Source organism: Aedes albopictus, chromosome 3, assembly GCF_035046485.1.
Source record: "Aedes albopictus strain Foshan chromosome 3, AalbF5, whole genome shotgun sequence".
In the NCBI taxonomy this organism is placed as follows: domain Eukaryota; kingdom Metazoa; phylum Arthropoda; class Insecta; order Diptera; family Culicidae; genus Aedes; species Aedes albopictus.
The window spans coordinates 54231130-54249240 of record NC_085138.1 but is presented as its reverse complement, the minus strand read 5'-3'; the positions used below and the strand labels follow the sequence as shown (position 1 = coordinate 54249240).

General features: G+C 38.1%; 1 protein-coding gene across 1 annotated transcript; it reads left to right on the top strand.

The window, feature by feature from the left end:
- The first annotated feature begins 662 nt into the window (after positions 1 to 662).
- LOC109411342 (zinc transporter ZIP2-like) lies at positions 663 to 17648 on the top strand. The gene is made up of 2 exons (XM_019684872.3): positions 663 to 1294; positions 17085 to 17648. The coding sequence occupies exons 1-2, from the start codon at positions 891 to 893 to the stop codon at positions 17638 to 17640; spliced, it is 960 nt and encodes a 319-aa protein (XP_019540417.2). The 5' UTR covers positions 663 to 890; the 3' UTR covers positions 17641 to 17648.
- Positions 17649 to 18111: the final 463 nt, after the last annotated feature.

Genomic DNA, 18111 nt, shown 5'->3' with positions numbered 1-18111 from the left:
TCACGCTTTCACTTGGGAATTCCCAATAGCACGATTACTCCTCAGAATGCACGCGTGGCTCTTCACTCAGAAATAATCAATTCATTGTCAAGAGTTGAGGAGTATGGTTTGAAATGCATTTCTGTTTTTATATTTTGCATTTCAACAAAAACTCGATTGTTTTTATTCGTTGGCCATGACAGTGAACCTTTTGCATGAGGACCATACATCAACAACCTAGCGTCCCCATATGTTTTGAAACCCTTAGTTGCTGAAAAGTTACAAGTCAATCTTATAAGCGAGCAAGCAAATTTAACCAATAAAATCAATTTACATAGATCAGTCAATAGAGTTTTCGTGACTCCTAATATAAACATAGTTTGGTTCCAATCATTACAATAATTTGTGATCGAGGTATTTTCAAAATGCGTCGGAACAGTTTACCCCGAAAGCGCATTTTGAACCATATTTCCATACGATCTCGTGATCGTCTTCCCTTGATCACCATTCGCGATCGATTCTCTCAAACGCTCTCGCGCTGAGAAGCGTCCACCGCGTCCACATAATCAATGCCGCGTGGCCATGAGTATTTTCGGCTCCGTTCGAGATGCCTTAATGTACAAATAATCGGTTTGTCTCTTTTGACTCTCCGATTCGGCCGATGATGTCGCGTTGGTACACCATGGTTTCACTGTAGATAGGTCGCGGCGCGGTGGCAAGGCAACGATGACGACGTCTCTCGTTGTTGGCCCTATCTTCGCCGTTTGACGCCCAGTCTGGTTCTGGTTACAAACTCAAACGGCTATTATTGCGCGTGATAAAATGGACAGCGGCAGCGCAACAACCAGTGAAGCGCGAATACAAAACCGGATTCGCCCACATCGTCAGTCTGTGCGGTGGAGATCACGAGAATGGCTGCTAGTAGTGAGGTGACAGTTCTGGCGAGTAGTGAATCGAACGATGAGGGAACCAAACTGCTGGCGATTTTTGTGCTTGGAGTGGGCAGCTTGGTGTGCGGATTGATACCGGTGTACTGGACCAAGCAGCATAGCCGGCCCACCCTGATAACGTTGTTGCTGTGCTTCGGAGCGGGCGTTCTGTTGGCCACCGCTCTGGTCCATATGTTGCCCGAGGTACGGCTGCTGCTGCCCAAATACGCCGAGGTGATATTCTGTGCCGGCTATTTTCTAATCTATGCTGTGGAGGAGTTGGTGCATCTCTGCCCGAGTGGCGGAGCAGGAGCTAGCGGTGGTGGTTTTCGGTGTAGACTATTCAATTGCTGCAGCGGGGAGTCCGTTTCGCTGATTAGCAGAAGGTATTAGGCTACCACCGGTTTGATACGTAATTAGCACAGTGCAACAATAGTTGAACGCATGTCATCATAATTGAAGAAATGTTTTAACTAGGATTGCACTCAAACATTACACTGAAGTGAAATGTTAGACAATTTTCTTATAGAATTTTTGAAAACCATCAGAAACTTCAATTAAAACTCATATGTAGAAACAGTAAAGCATAAAATAACAAAAAAGAACAATCAAAGTGGTAACTATAAAAAAAAAGTTGCACAAAGTTTCTATACAGTATGGTAAGCCCGAGAAGAGATATTATTATTATGTCGTTGCAGTCTAAAATTGTATGAGAAAGTTTGTCGATAAGTTATGCTCAAATCTTTACAGATTCAACAACCAATTTTGTACGGATTCAAAGTGTCTCGTTTTGGTCAGGCATCCTTAACCGGCATGTCCGGGGATTTACAGAAATGACAACAATCGATGCGTACACAGCAACTTGTTTGTTGTGATCTTTATACTGTGTACTTGAGCAAAGGTGGTTTACACATTCGGTTTCACTCCATAGCGTTAATTCATTTCAAAACCAGATTCTATGCCCCCTCTGAAAATTTAAGCTCATTAGGTTAAACAATGGAACAACCTTAAACATTTACTTGGAAATTGGGAATGGGAAAACGATTTTTATGCAATTCAGGATCATAATTTTTTATTTTATATAACTCATTTTGGTATCATAATGGGCAATTTTTCCGAACTGGTTCATTATGCAACTGAAATGAGTTGCATAATGAAAAATAGTTGTATAATGTTCATAATGCAACTCATTTGAGTTGCATTATGAACATTATGCAACTCAAATGGGTTGCATTATGAAAAAATCATTGCATAAAATTTTGTATGGAACTCGTTGCAAAACTCGATTTTTTCAGCACTCTTCGTATCGTTGGATAAATGTACGACTCGTGCTGAAAAAATCAACTTTTTGCAACTCGTTACATAAATAACTATATTCATTCAATTATGAAACATCATTGCTATTTTCTCTTATATGGTTGATAAAGTGTGAGCTCCTGAAGTAAATAAAAAAATCAAGTTTTCGCGGTAAAAACGCATGCCAATCGATTGTCCAGGTGGATGGTAATTGAATCATTGGTGAATAACTTGATGTGTTTACAAGAAGATTAAAAAAAGTGGCTGAGAGCTTTGCAAGTTTTCTCATTTCAGCTCGGTGCAGGTAATGGGTGACCACTAACCATACCATTGGAGATAAACCAAACTATTCCAACATGGTAACCGCCAAGGGCGTAGCCAGCTTTTCGGCCAGGGGGGGCGAGCACCCTTACACTGAAAACCACTTTGCAGTCAAGGAGTTCAAATACTTCATTTAAATAAAATAAAAGTGAAGTATGCAATATGGGTGATTAACAGGAATGGTTCAATGGAAGAATCATATATGATTATAATCCTGAGGAATTCCTCAAGATATTACTTCAGGAATTTCTTAACAAATGCCATCATGAATTTGAATTTATCCAGCAGTTTCTCTAGAAATTTCTTTAATATTTTTTCAGGTTATTTTAATATAGATATTCCAGCAGATATTACCTTCGGAAAACTTGCAGTAATTCCGTTGAGAGCACCTTCAGAAATTTCTTCAATAATTCCTCCAGAAGTTTTATTACGAATTTCACCATCCATTCTTTTGAAAATTTCTCCAGTAATTCTTTACAAATATCATTTTTAATTCCACCAGACATCCGTTTGAGAAGCTCCAGAAAACTCTTTAAGAATTTCTCCGGGAATTCTTTTAAAAATTCCAATCAAACTAATATTCCTTTCCTTGAGGAATACCCTAAGAAATTTTTTAGAAATTTCTTCGAAAAATCCTTTAATGAATTCCTTCGGAATTACCGGAAAAAAATTCTTTGAAAATTTCTAAAGGAATTTCTTCGGATATTCCTGGAGGAAAATTTTTGGAAGTTGCTAGAGGAATGCATTCGGAAATTTTTCCTTGACAAATTCTTAAGAAATTCCTTGAAGAATTCCTTCATTTCTCCTTGAGATATTCCATAAGACATTCCTTCGAGAGTTCTTCCACGATTTTCTTTAGAAGATTCTTCGGGAATTCCTTGAGGAATTTCTTTGAAATAGATTTAGAATATTCCTTGAGGAACTCCTTCGGAGTTTTCGTGAGGAATTCTTCCGAAAATTCCTTGAAGAATACCTTCAAAAATTCTTGGAGGAATTCATCCGGAAATTTCTGTGAGAATTCTTTCCCAAATTCCTGAAGCAACTTTTTGGAAAATATTGAAAAAAATACACTAAAAGTCTCATGAGATATCCCTTCTGAAATTCCTTGAAAAAATATTTCGGAAATTCCTGAAGAAATGCTTTTTGTGATTTTTTATTTCCTAGAGGAACTCATTCGGAAATTCTTTGAAGAATTTCTTTAAAAATGCCTTATATTTAATTTTTTTGACATATGTCTAAAATGTCTTATGGAATACCTTTGGATATTTCGTGAGAAATTGTTTGATAACGATTTTTTCGGTTTTTTTTATAAATCTTTACGAAATTCCTCAAGGAATTCCAGCGAAAGATCCTTGAGAAGTTTCTTCGGAAATTCCTCAAGAAATTCCTTCAAAAATGTATTGCGAAACTACGAAAACTTGAGAAACTTCTTCGAGCATTCCTTCAGAAACACGTTTGGGGATTATGTGAGAAAATTCTTAGGAAATTTTTTGAGGACAACCGTCAAAAATTTTTGGAGGAATTCATTCGGAAATTTTTGGAGGTATTCCAAGGCAAATCCATAAGAAATTTCTTTTGAAATTCCGGGAGGGATTTCTTTGGAAATTCGTAGAGCAATTCCTTCGGAAATTCAGGAGAAAATCCTTTAAAAATTCCAGGAGAAAATCCTTCGAAAATTTATGGAGGAATTCCTACGGAAATTCCTGGACAAACTCCTCCGAAAACTCATGGAGGAATTCTTCGGGAAAATCCTGGAGGAATTTCTATCGCGACCACTATTTTAGATATATTGTGGCAATACCCGTATCCTTAGTATATATTATATAGTGTCTGACATACTATTCCGTTGTTCAATGAGAGGCAAGAAGCATCGATAGCTGTACAAGTTTCGTTTTGTTACCTCAGAAGTACAAGAAATCGAATGCGATGAAGAGGTCCCGTTTCTATAAGCATTTAAATCCCAACAAAAGTGTGCCCCTTATCAAACATAATCGATTTGATTTTTTGAGGAAACAAAGCAGTATTTCTAATATTTCTCCAAGCTTCGGAACTCAAGCCCCTTTGATGTCTAGCTTCTGGTTTAATCCCAGCACAACATAGAAAACACTAGGTTAATACTAATAGAAGAACTACCCAGTCAACCAGTGATCGTATAAGTTGTTGAATAAGATGTTAAAGTGGAGACAATATGCGCACATTTTACATGCGCCTAAATGGAGGCATGCACGCATATGGCTTCCACTTATGCAACATCTTATACGATTACTGGTTGCCTGGGTACTTTCAAAATTTGAGCAAAATCGATTAAGCCTAAGGGGGCGTTCAAAGTGCTTGAAGTTTGTATGGGAAAACGTGGCCAAATGTATGCCAAATGTCGTTAAGTGGCACTGTAAGCGATTAATGATAAAACCCTTTGGTATCATTGTTGGTAACTATATTCCAAACTACTTTGTCGAAGACCGCAAAGTGATCCGATGCCTGTGAGAAAAATTAAAAGAGTTTGATCATAAAACGCTTACAGCGCTACCTATCGACAAAAATCGTAAACTTATTCTACATACATTTGGCCACGTTTTCGCATACAAACTTCAAGCACTTTGAGCACCCCCTTAGGCTTAATCGATTTTGCTCAAATTTTGAACGTAGCTTCTGGGAGTCCAAAATAACCGATTCAGGAGGTAAGACTTGCCCTTTTTCAAAATTTTTGTTTTTCATTTAAGCTTAGGCCACCCTAATGTTTTCTTTTCGGGCTTTAGTATTAAGGAACTTTTTGACATTATGTCCACCGAAGAACGGACATGACAGCTAGAACAAACAAGTTTAAACCGGACACCCGAATTAGATTTGGTGGAAATTAAATCCCAAATTTTTCCACTTCCTACTGCTCATAAGCACTGATTATCACTTTTAGCTTCATGAATTTTGTTGAAAATTAGATCTGAGCTTTTCAGAAAAAGCGTTTGCAATAAGCAAACTACAATACGGAAGATGAATGATTGAAGTCGGATATGGTTAAATTGTACATTTCATGGTAGAGTTAAATGCCGTAATCAGGCTGAGGTCCAAAGAAATATTTTTAGAGATACGGAAAAACGCGGCGTTTCTTCTGCCAAATAAGACGGATCTGATGCTTCTACTTCCGAAAAGTTTTGCCGAGTCCAATGCTGCAGCATGACCAACCAAGCAGCGTTCTTCCCAAAATCTCTACACTCGTCGTTGAACCAACCCAGCAAACCACATATCGTATAAGTAGGTTCACTTCGAATCGCATTTCCTTGGATTTAAAATCATAATCGTTTAAAATGCTAAATCTTGTAGCAACAACGATAACACAGTTTGTATATAAATTATCATTGCGATTGATTTATGATCGTTCAAATTGAAATTAAAATAAGTCATATATAACGCAATTCGTATTCGCTTTGAATGGTATCGACTAAACGGATATTTTTTTTTTTTTTTCTTTTTATTAACGACACTTTACACTGAAAGTGCATTCGTGTCGGATATACGTTTGATCAATTTTATAATTCAAATAGGTATAATTAGTTATTCTATAATTTCACTAGCAAATTTTGAAGACATTTCAAAGCTTATCCATTTTTTTACACTTCCTAGATCGCGTAATCCTCCAGCCTAAATCAGGAGAATCACCGGTATCTTTTGCTTCTGATACATTTTCACTTTTTTGACCTTTACTGTTCATTCGATCTACATCGTTATCATCACTGGATGTTCTAGTTGACAGCCGCCGCTTCGTGGTGGTTTGCAGTTCGTCGTCAGTTGCGCTATCTCCACTGTTGCCGTCGTCGTCGTCGTCGTCGTCGTCGTCGGTTTCATTCGGTGCTGTTGGTTGGTCATCGTTTTGGTTTGTGTGAATAGAAGCAGAGCGCTGAGGTTCAAGTACGTCCGAGCGGGATGCTTGCTTCTGACACTGCTTTTGTTCATCTCTCTCGTGTAATGATACGTGTTTCTCACCCTTCGCATAGGTGACGAGCGAAAGTTGGTTGTCGATCGTGATATGAGCCGGCACCGGTTTCTTCATCTTCATACGTACTACTCTTACGCCATTCTGTAGTCCCACAAAATAGTGTTTCCACACTTCGTTGGATACGGAGATAACATCGCCGTACTGCGCCAGGTAGTCAGATATAATGGAATTAGACATCTGCGGTGATAGGTCGTGAATCCTAATGGTAGTAGTAGGTCCATCGACGTAGATTGGGATGTAGTAGCACGATTCTTTGTATTTGATCGAGTGTTGCAAATTGTGCTGTTTGGCCATACGAGGGGGTACACCTGCATTGTGCATTTCGATGTACACACAGTTTTTCAAGCTATGCAATTGGATGCTCCTGACATCAGCCATGTCGATTTTGACATAATGTTTGAGGAATTCCTCCACTTGATCTGCTGGGACACGCTTTGGAAGGACACTGAAGTCCACCACTAGAGTGTTCTTCCTGTATGAAGACATCTTGTTTCACTACAGGAATCGCGAAGAGCAAGAGCCGCGTAAAAGAACGTGTGTCGCGCACGGAGGGCAACTGTCAACTGACTGAACGGATATATAAAATATCGAACTAAATCACATTGACATAGTCATCCGACCCTTTCACCACCACTGGACCGCCACCATCGGATCGTCGCGTTTTTCTTATTACAATGCACTAAGGGCCAGAATCGCAATCTAGCGGAACTAAATTAATTACTCCTAAACGAAGCATTTCTGACACATAGTGTCTTCGACAAAGTTGTTTGACATCAGCAGGGGCATCTATTGCTAAGAACGTAGTAGTTCGCAACTAGTCCGCATAGGTGGCGCCACCATCTTACTTCTTTGTTTTACGTCCTAGAGACTTGGCGTCTTCGACAAAGTTGTTTATTTTGGCAAAATAAACAACTCTTTCTCAGACGTCTAAATTCCACAGCCTACTGATATCAAGTTATTTAAAAAATAAAAACTAATCAATGAAAAAACAGTTTTTTAAGCTAATTTTGACATTTTTACCAGAAACCATGTAAGTTTAATTTTTTTCCTAATGCATATGTGTCGAGCCAATCACATTGTACGGGAATATGTTGAATATTATCATTAAAAATTTAAAATAAAAATACAAATTCGAAAAAACAGTGTGAATTTCAACCCTTAATATCTCACAAAGCGCAAAAAATCGCAACATCAAATTTTCAGCAAATACGAAGCAATACTAGGTGAACATACTGCCAAAAATTTGGAGAGGTATTTTTTGGTGTTTTTGAGATAATAGCTTTTTAGTAACAGTATAAATATAAGTAGTACCAGCATGTGACTTTTTACTGTTACACATTAGAGAGTTTATGTCTTTGAAAAAGTTGTTCATTTTGACTAAATAAACAACTCTTTCCTAGACGTCAAAATTCCACGGCCTACTGTTTTCGAATCATTGTATATAAACTAGATGTTATTGATAAAAACTGATAATAAAACACATGTTGATGCACTACTATGAACTATTTTTTATTGTTTTTACTTTTACGATACAGAAGTTTAAGCAAATGACAGTTTACTATTGTCAGCATGGGTCAAGATATCTTTTAGATTTTTGCATGGTAATTTCAAAGTTTTTTAAGCTTAACCTATTTTGTCAATCATTTTAAATTTTAGAGCGCGAAATATCTTATCGAAAGCTTGTGGATCTGTTTCTGGATGGAAAGGACGTTGATCGAAGATTGTGAAACAGAAGCTCCACGAAACTGACATGTTCATGACCTACTATGTATCGTAAAAGTAAAAACAATAAAAATAGTTCATAGTATTGTATCAAAATTTGTTTTATTGTCATTTTTTATCAATATAATCTAGTTTATATGCAATAATTCGAAAACAGTAGGCCGTGGAATTTTGACGTCTAGGAAAGAGTTGTTTATTTAGTCAAAATGAACAACTTTTTCAAAGACATAAACTCTCTAATGTGTAACAGTAAAAAGTTACATGCTGACATTACTAATATTTATACTGTTACTAAAAAGCTATTATCTCAAAAACACCAAAAAATACCTCTCCAAATTTTTGGCAGTATGTTCACCTAGTATTGCTTCGTTTTTGCTGAAAATTTGATGATGCGATTTTTTGCGCTTTGTGAGATATTAAGGCTTGAAATTCACACTATTTTTTCGAATTTGTATTTTTATTTTAAATTTTTAATGATAATATTCAACATATTCCCGTACAATGTGATTGGCTTGACACATATGCATTAGGAAAAATTTAAACTCACATGGTTTCTGGTAAAAATGTCAAAATTAGCTTAAAAAACTGTTTTTTCATTGATTAGTTTTTATTTTTTAAATAACTTGAAAACAGTAGGCTGTGGAATTTTGACGTCTGAAAAAGAGTTGTTTATTTTGCCAAAATAAACAACTTTGCCGAAGACGCCAAGTCTCTAGGACGTAAAACAAAGATGTTAGATGGTGGCGCCACCTATGCGGACGAGTTGCGAACTACTACGTTCTAAGAAATAGATGCCCCTGCTGATGTCAAACAATTTTGTCGAAGACATCATGTGTCGGAAATGCTTCGTTTAGGAGTAATTAATTTAGTTCCGCTAGATTGCGATTCTGGCCCTTAGTGCAATGCCAGTACTTACATTTTTTTCTGTATCTACTGATGTTTCCAGGCATCCCAAAAGCACTCACCATCCGATTCACTCTTTTAACCCTTCTTACACGCCTTCAATATAACTTAAACACTGCGACGGGCCATGTTCCCATTGAGCTGCTGAAATTAATTTGAAACACTGTCGCGGTGCAAAACCATCGCCCATCCGTCCCGAAAATAACGGTGCGCAAATATTTTAAACAGTATCTGCACCCGGCCAATCGATTAAACTTGATTCGTATCCACACTAAACGTCTAAGAATGGAATTCCCGCTCCGGCACCAGATTCTCACTTTGCAAATAATGCTACCCAACCCATCTCTCCCGGAGGATGTTTTTTTTTTACTAGCGCGAGGCGTTGTGCCGTGATTCGGGACACTTTCAACGATTTCTTCCTTAGCCGGTGACCATCAAACGAAGCACTGATTTGACCGCTGGCACTTCTTTCACTATATCGCAAGTATTCAATCCAGAATAATAAATTTTCTAATTTTTAACAACATTTTTCCGCGACGACGACGGCGACCGAGCGATGCGAACGTTGTAAACATTACTGGCTGTAAATAGCGCCAACTGGAATTCGCTACATGTTGTATAAACTGACAGATCTCAATATGATATATCAGAACAAATAAATATTGAACGGAATCGTAAGGACTTAGGAAGATTTGCTACCCAGTCTTCATACCAGTATGTATGGGAAAGTGACAAAGCAGTATCACAGCAAGAAAGTTAAGTTTATATTGGCATAAATGCCAACATCATTTCAAGAGAAGTTGGTTGGTGCAGTGGTATAGTATCAGACTCATGATCTCGAGGTTCTGTGTTCGAGACTGGTTTTCAACTTTTTTTTTGTCGATACATATTTTGAAACTTCGTATAACTAATCACAGAAAGTCCTTTTTGGTCGTTTAAATCGTTTGATTGAGATGTCGTATTTCTGATCATAAGAAATCGAAAACAGTCGCCTGAAGTATGTATATCGCCTCCACTTTGGTGTGTATATAGCAGTTTTGTGCACTTTATACGATTGATTTGGTTTCTATATGGTGATGCATATCGAAAATTATACAGTCCAAAATGTTAACTGGGAATTGTTCATTTTGTACCGGACAACCCTTACGGCTGCATACAGGGGGTGGCCAAAATGTTTGGGATAGGCAACTTTTTTTTTTCTCATAAAAAAGTTCAACATGCTGTAACTTTTCATAGAGTGCATAAAATTTTTTCAAATTTTGACTATTTCTCAACCTATCATGTGTGCATCATTGGTAAAAATTCAGGCTCGATTGGTTAATCTTTCGCGAAGCTAGAGCCGTTCTCGTATAAAACTATTTTTTAAACAACTAATTTTTGAGCTGTCATATCTCGAAGACCAATAAACCGAAATTAATGAAATTTTGAGCAATTATCAACAATATATGATTGCTTAAAAATACTTTAAAACATAGTTACTTTTTAAACATCTAAAAAAGTTATGATGATTTGGCATTTTCACCCATATAGAGGAAAATAAGTCAAATTTACAATACTGCACAAAACATACTAAATGTGTTCTTCCTTTAATCTAAATAGGCTCTAATAAATCTTATTATAGATATCTTAAGAATAGATTAGAAAATCTACGGATATCAAAAATAAAATTGAATTACATAGATGTGAAAAATTGACATTTGTGGCCGCCGGGGAAAGGAAAACCAGTCAAAGTCTCTTGAGCGAACAGTTTTTATTTCTTCAGGTGTTGCTTTTAAGCTGGAAAAATCATAGTTAGTTGTAGTTCAGTAATTTAAGCGTTCAATATAACTCACAGTTTCGTTGACTATTAAAGTCTTGTCCCTTCTTGACTTCCACAGATAAATTTTGAGGTCACGATACAACTAGTTATAAAAATAAACTGATAATTTGCGATTCAATTCAATACATGACAACTTACTTACAATTCAATGTAGAGATTTACTGATACTTCATCCGAACAATATCGTTACTGTTCGTGCTAAATAGCTATCTATAAGTTCAGATTAAAGCGCATACATTTTTAGAAAACAATCAAATTCTAGAGGTACTTAAAGGGTGAGTCGATAATTATTGTGCCATTTTCAAACTAGCGTAACTTTTTTTCTACTTCACCGAAATCAACCAAATTTTGCACAGATTCTTCTTATAGTCTGATGTTTACATATGTTTAATTGAGCAGTTATCAGTGAGATTCCGATGAATATAGAATAAATTTAGTTAACAGTTCTCAAAAAGATGTTGTACAATCACATGCTAAAATCTAAAATTATGGTATCGCGCCTTCGAACAAATAATGATTCTACATTATCGGATCATCTTAATGTTCGTCAATATGTTTCAGGAACGGTTGTCAGTGAAACATAAGCTTGGAGCTGGGTGAAAACCAAGCACGATGCGCATAAACAAACCAGAAAGCTTAAATTGTTTGTTTCAGGTGGAACCTGAACATGGCCACATGGAGGGCATCAATCTAAAATATCTTGAATTTGACCTAAAACGCATCCTAAATTTGAACCGATACCAAAAAGTTGAAATACATATATATACTAAACTACTGTAAAAATTTGGTTTCATTTCGTTCACTGTAGACAATTTGCGTATCAGTTGAAGGTAGGGTGGCACAATAATTAACGACTCACCCTTTACATTACAAAATAAATTGATCTAGGGTTGATCTTGGCCATCAGCGTGATCCACACACATAGCCACATCACCATCCGTGTTGCCAGGGTCCACAACATTTTTTCGAGAAAGACCTTAAAAGTGTTAATCCATCATAACTTTTTTCAACGTTTGAATACTACCTACGTTTTAAAGAATTTTCAAGCATAAATATATTGTTGATAAACGTTCAAACTTTCATTTAATTCGGTTCACCGATCTCCTAGATATGACAGCTCAAAAATTAGTTGTCTGAAAAATAGTGTTTTACGAGTACGATTCTAGCTTCGCGAAAGATTAATCAATCGAGCTCAAATTTGTACCAATGATGAACATATAATAGGTTGACAAACAGTCAACATTTGAGATTTGAAAAGTTACAGTATGTTGAACTTTTTTGTGAGAAAAAAAAAAGTTGCCTATCCCTAACATTTTGGCTACCCTCTGTAGTTGATTGGCCTTGATGGCAGCAAAAAATAATTCACTCCATGAGAAATTCCATTTGTATCTATCACTATGTGTGTGAAGAAGTATAAACAAACGTATTTTGTCTTGTTTTTTTTTGCCATCCGACTCTCACCAGGCGGCAGTACTGCGGCTGCTCTAAGGTGACGTTACTAATCACTGAGCTTTTATGCGAATCATTGGCTTTTTACTTTTGAAAAGACAATTACACCGCCTTCGCCCCGAGGCCGCACAGAGTGAACATTACCAACATCAGACAACGGACAACACATATACAGTTGGGACTTCTATATGACGCTGTCACCCACTTCAAGCCCACCGTAATTACCACGTTGGCTATCAACAAATAGAGTTAATCTTGTTCGTTTTGGATTGGTGTTTCTCGGTGATATCTTAATTAGACTCGTAATTTTAGTTTACGTTTCAACCTACTTTTATTTTTTCGGTCATCATCAGAACTATATAAAAGAACATAAATAAACAAATTTTCACAATATTAACACATAATTACAAACATTTTCAAATTTCAAATTAATTGGACAAACACTTACACTTTCCGCCGCGCCTTCGTTCTTTGGGGCGGCTCACTTAATTCTAATTATCTATGTCAGGTTACGTCTCTGTGTCGTCTTGTTCGTTGCTGTTCGTCTTTCAGTTTGTGTATCAAGTTGTTGTATGTGTTTGAGAACCCGTCTACGTCACGTTGTAAATTAACCGTCGTTTCTCTGTTTATCTTAATGTGAACTACCTCTGCTGCTAGCCTGCTCGCGTCATTGTTGATTCTCTCCAGAATTCTAGTTCGGGAGAAGTCAAATCGATGTCCGTTGTCTAGCGCGTGTTGGGTGAGTCCCGTAGCTGATGCGTTCGTGCGTACCGAGTTCTTGTGTTGCGCTATGCGCTTGTCAAGTGTTTGAGAAGTCTGTCCAATATATTCCTTCTGTTCACATGCTCCACAAGGGATAGAATACACTACGTTTGTCTGTTTAAATGTTGGTATTGTGTCTTTTAGTTTTGTGAAGATAGTTGTTTTCATCTTGTCGCATGGTTTGAAGGAAGCGGTGATGTCATATTTTTTTAGCGTCTTGTTCACCTTCTCGCTGAGACCCGGTACGTAAGGGATGGACACGTACTTTTTCGGTTCGTCGTTGCACTCCCTCTCTAACGTGTTGTACAGCCGGTGTACCCGATCCCTCACCGTTCGTCGAATGAGATTCTCCGGGTAGTTGTTGTTACGGAGAATGCTCTTCACTGTACCAATGCTCTCTGTTCTTCGTTCGACGTCCGTCAGTTTGAGTGCTCGGTCGACCAACGCGATCATCGTGTTAACCTTGTGGGTATGCGGGCTCTCCGAGTTGTAGTCCAGGTAGCGACCATCCTTCTGTTTCGGGAACCAGATCTTCTTCTGTGGAGCGGACCTGGTGTGATGGTTAGAATACTTGACTATCACGCCGAGGACCTGGGATCGAATCCCACTCCCGACAAACTCGCAAAAAATGTGAGTTCTTCCTTCGGAAGGGAAGTAAAGCGTGGGTCCCGAGATGAACTAGCCTAGGGCTAAAAATCTCGTTAATACAGATAAAAATAAAAATAATAAAAAAAAAAAAAAAAAAAAAAAAACCAGATCTTCTGGATTTGCTCTCCGTTCCTCGTGAGCGTGAGATCCAGAAAGCGAAGCGACCCATTCGTTTCCTCTTCCACAGTGAAACTCAGCTTCTCATCGATGGCGTTGAATTGCTCCACCAGATCTGGTTCCCGAAACAGAAGGATGGTCGCTACCTGGACTACAACTCGGAGAGCCCGCATACCCACAAGGTTAACACGATGATCGCGTTGGTCGACCGAGCACTCAAACTGACGGACGTCGAACGAAGAACAGAGAGCATTGGTACAGTGAAGAGCATTCTCCGTAACAACAACTACCCGTAGAATCTCATTCGACGAACGGTGAGGGATCGGGTACACCGGCTGTACAACACGTTAGAGAGGGAGTGCAACGACGAACCGAAAAAGTACGTGTCCATCCCTTACGTACCGGGTCTCAGCGAGAAGGTGAACAAGACGCTAAAAAAATATGACATCACCGCTTCCTTCAAACCATGCGACAAGATGAAAACAACTATCTTCACAAAACTAAAAGACACAATACCAACATTTAAACAGACAAACGTAGTGTATTCTATCCCTTGTGGAGCATGTGAACAGAAGGAATATATTGGACAGACTTCTCAAACACTTGACAAGCGCATAGCGCAACACAAGAACTCGGTACGCACGAACGCATCAGCTACGGGACTCACCCAACACGCGCTAGACAACGGACATCGATTTGACTTCTCCCGAACTAGAATTCTGGAGAGAATCAACAATGACGCGAGCAGGCTAGCAGCAGAGGTAGTTCACATTAAGATAAACAGAGAAACGACGGTTAATTTACAACGTGACGTAGACGGGTTCTCAAACACATACAACAACTTGATACACAAACTGAAAGACGAACAGCAACGAACAAGACGACACAGAGACGTAACCTGACTTAGATAATTAGAATTAAGTGAGCCGCCCCAAAGAACGAAGGCGCGGCGGAAAGTGTAAGTGTTTGTCCAATTAATTTGAAATTTGAAAATGTTTGTAATTATGTGTTAATATTGTGAAAATTTGTTTATTTATGTTCTTTTATATAGTTCTGATGATGACCGAAAAAATAAAAGTAGGTTGAAACGTAAACTAAAATTACGAGTCTAATTAAGATATCACCGAGAAACACCAATCCAAAACGAACAAGATTAAGTAAGCGGTGATCCAAACCATATCAAGAGAAATAGAGTTAATGTTTGGTAATGATTTCTCAAGCATTCCCAGTTAGTATTTCTGAAGTTTGTGCTCTAAAGAGTCCTCCAGGAACTCATGGTGGATTTCCAGCAGGTATTGCTTGAGAAATCATCCCAGCAAGACTTCTTTGATGATTTCCAATACGAATTCCAGGAGAAATTTCTACATTGTTTTAAGGGGATCAGAAGTGAATAGCCAGTAAGAATACGAGGAAATATTCCCTAAGCCCCAAATCTCTAATAAAAAATTTCCGAAGGAACGCATGAAAAAATATCTGGGTGAATTTCTTAAAAATTCCACAGAAAAGTTAGGCTCAATAGAGATATCGCAATTCTGAGCACAAATTTGACCCAATTGGGTTCTAGAATCACCGATTTAGTCTAGAAAAACTATGTTTGAAAATTAAATTTGAAATGGGTTTTGAAGGTTTGTTCTAGCAAAAATTTCACTTGAACCCTTTGCGCCACCCCCAAATATCAACCGAAATCGCTCATTTTTTTACAGCTCACTTATTTCGACTAGTAGATCACTTTCCACTTGGGAAATCTTACCCCGGAGAGATTTTTTGAAATTAGCCCCACCCAATGACGGATGAATAAAGAAAAAATAAGGATTTTTTGGAAGAAATCCAATAGGAATTTTTGATGAAATTCAAAGAGGATTTTATGAAGGATTTTTGGTGTTGACAAAACACTGTAGAAATCACAGAAGGAACTTCTGTAGGAATCCCAGTAAATATTCCTAGATGAATTCCATGAGGACCTCTTGGGAAAATCGAAGGGAAAACGACAAGAGGAACTCTTGGAAGAATTCATGGTGAAGTCTTTGGAAAAAAATATTGAAACTCCTCTGCAAATGCTTGATAGGATTTATCTCGGAATTCTAGCTGAGAATGCTCCAGAGGTTTCTCCAAATATTCCAACACAAATCCTTCATGCAATTTCAATAGAAATTTCTCTTGTGAGTTCTCAAGAGATTTCCGAAGGATTTTGGGATTTATCTCGAAATACGAACAGAAATTCTTACTAGAACTCTTTCAGATATCTCAACAAAGATTTATTGAAGATTTATTGGCAGAATTTCTCAAACAATTTAAGGTCGGATTTCTTCAGGAATTGTTCTTAGGAGTCCTTCAAGTATTCCTGAAGGATTCCCTTCGTAGTAAGAATGGCCTGAGGAATTTCATCAAGTCTTCCTGGTAAATTTGATCAAAAATTCCTGAATGAATACTCAGTATTCCCCGAGCAATCTTATCAAGAATTCCTGAAGGAATTTGAAGTGGATATCCAGCAGGAATAACAGAGTAAATTTTAAGAAAAAAATCACACAGGGGTTCCTATCCCTCCAGGGGTTTTCCGATGATCCCTCCAGTAGTTTTCCCAAGAACTTCACCGGAAAATCTCTTTGGTATTTCCCCAAGTTAAGATACAGGGTGCTCGATGAACAAATTGAGATTTGAATTATGAAAATAAATCCACGTACTCCGGTGATACTCGAACTCACGACTTCCAATTCGCTAGACGGGTACTTCTATTCCTTCAAGCTACGGAGTCACTCGACCATCTCCGTCGCCAGTAGGCGTAGAACTGAACCTGATTCCACAGCCGCACATGGTTTTTGCTTCTATTTCACAATCCAAATCTCCTGCAGATGGGATTAGATAAACATCTTTTCATAATTCAAATTTCTATTTGTAAATCGAGCACGTGTTTCTGTTGTGTCATGGATGTCAAAGCATTTTCAACAGTATAATTTACACATGGCTTGGTCAGCCAAAGCAAAATCAAGAAATTGACTTTTGCTTCCAATAATATGGTATTTAAAAAAATGAACATCATACTTTTAAAATGTATTTAACCTTATACGTTTGTGCAAGTATTTAAATAAAACAACAAGATGTCCAGTGTAATTGCTACATTCTTATTCAATCGTTTTTCTCTCACTTCCAGCAATTCGATTAGTGCAACTCACACGGATATCGAACAATCCACCGCTCCCCCATCCGACCCCAGTCCAGACCAGCATGCTTCAACCGGAACCTTCAGCCTGCTGTTGGCTCTATGTGTCCATTCGCTGCTCGAGGGCCTAGCCATCGGCGTTCAGAACTCATCTGCCAAAGTGCTGCTGCTGCTGGGAGCCGTCAGTGCACACAAATTTGTGGTCGCCTTCTGTCTGGGAGTGGAAGTAAGCTCTCACCAGTTGCAGCAGGGTGGCCGCCGCCAATCCAGCATGGTGCAGATTGTGATCTTTTCGCTGGGCTCGGTTTGCGGTATCGCCATCGGAATGGCACTGGATGGATTGGACGATACTTTTAACAGAGTGGTGATACCGGTACTGCAAGCTGTTGCCGGCGGGACACTGCTGTATGTGACGGTCAGCGAGGTGCTACCGCGAGAACGGAGCAAACGGAAGCCGGGAGCTGTGGTTGGAGCTTGGCAGTTGCTTGCGGTGATCGCCGGATTCATTGTGATGACTTTCTTGAGCATGGTTATAACGGAACAATAAATGTAGCTACACTGAATAAGAAAACGCGCCTCATTCATTTTACTCGAATATCATATAATTTAGACCACAGTGTTACCAAAAGTCATCCAATTTATTTGAACAGAAACAGTAATTTGAAAATATGACATTATTAGCAGATTATCTTTATATTTGATTCTCTTGAAAGAAAAAGCTAAATTTAGGTTTTCTTAAATTCGACTACTTATTTTAAAAATTGATGTTCTTTTGGAGTTATTCGATTTGATAAATGAGATTTTAAAATAGCAAACAACGCCAAAGTGTAAGCATTTTCTTCTAGAACTCTTGCTAAGCAGTTGTAACTAGTCTGAATTAGTTATTTAGACTAGTTACATCTGTGTAACAAGAGTCTGAAGCCATTTTTTGTGATCCAAGTGCAAATGTTTATGTTCGGTGCGAGAACAATAGTAAAATCAAACCACTCTTGAATGTCGCTCTTGTTTGCGAATCAAA

Coding starts and splice junctions, on each gene's coding strand:
- LOC109411342 (XM_019684872.3), top strand. CDS start 891: ATGGCTGCTAGTAGTGAGGTGACAGTTCTGGCGAGTAGTGAATCGAAC. Junction 1,295..17,084: donor GTTTCGCTGATTAGCAGAAG/GTATTAGGCTAC, acceptor TCTCACTTCCAG/CAATTCGATTAGTGCAACTC.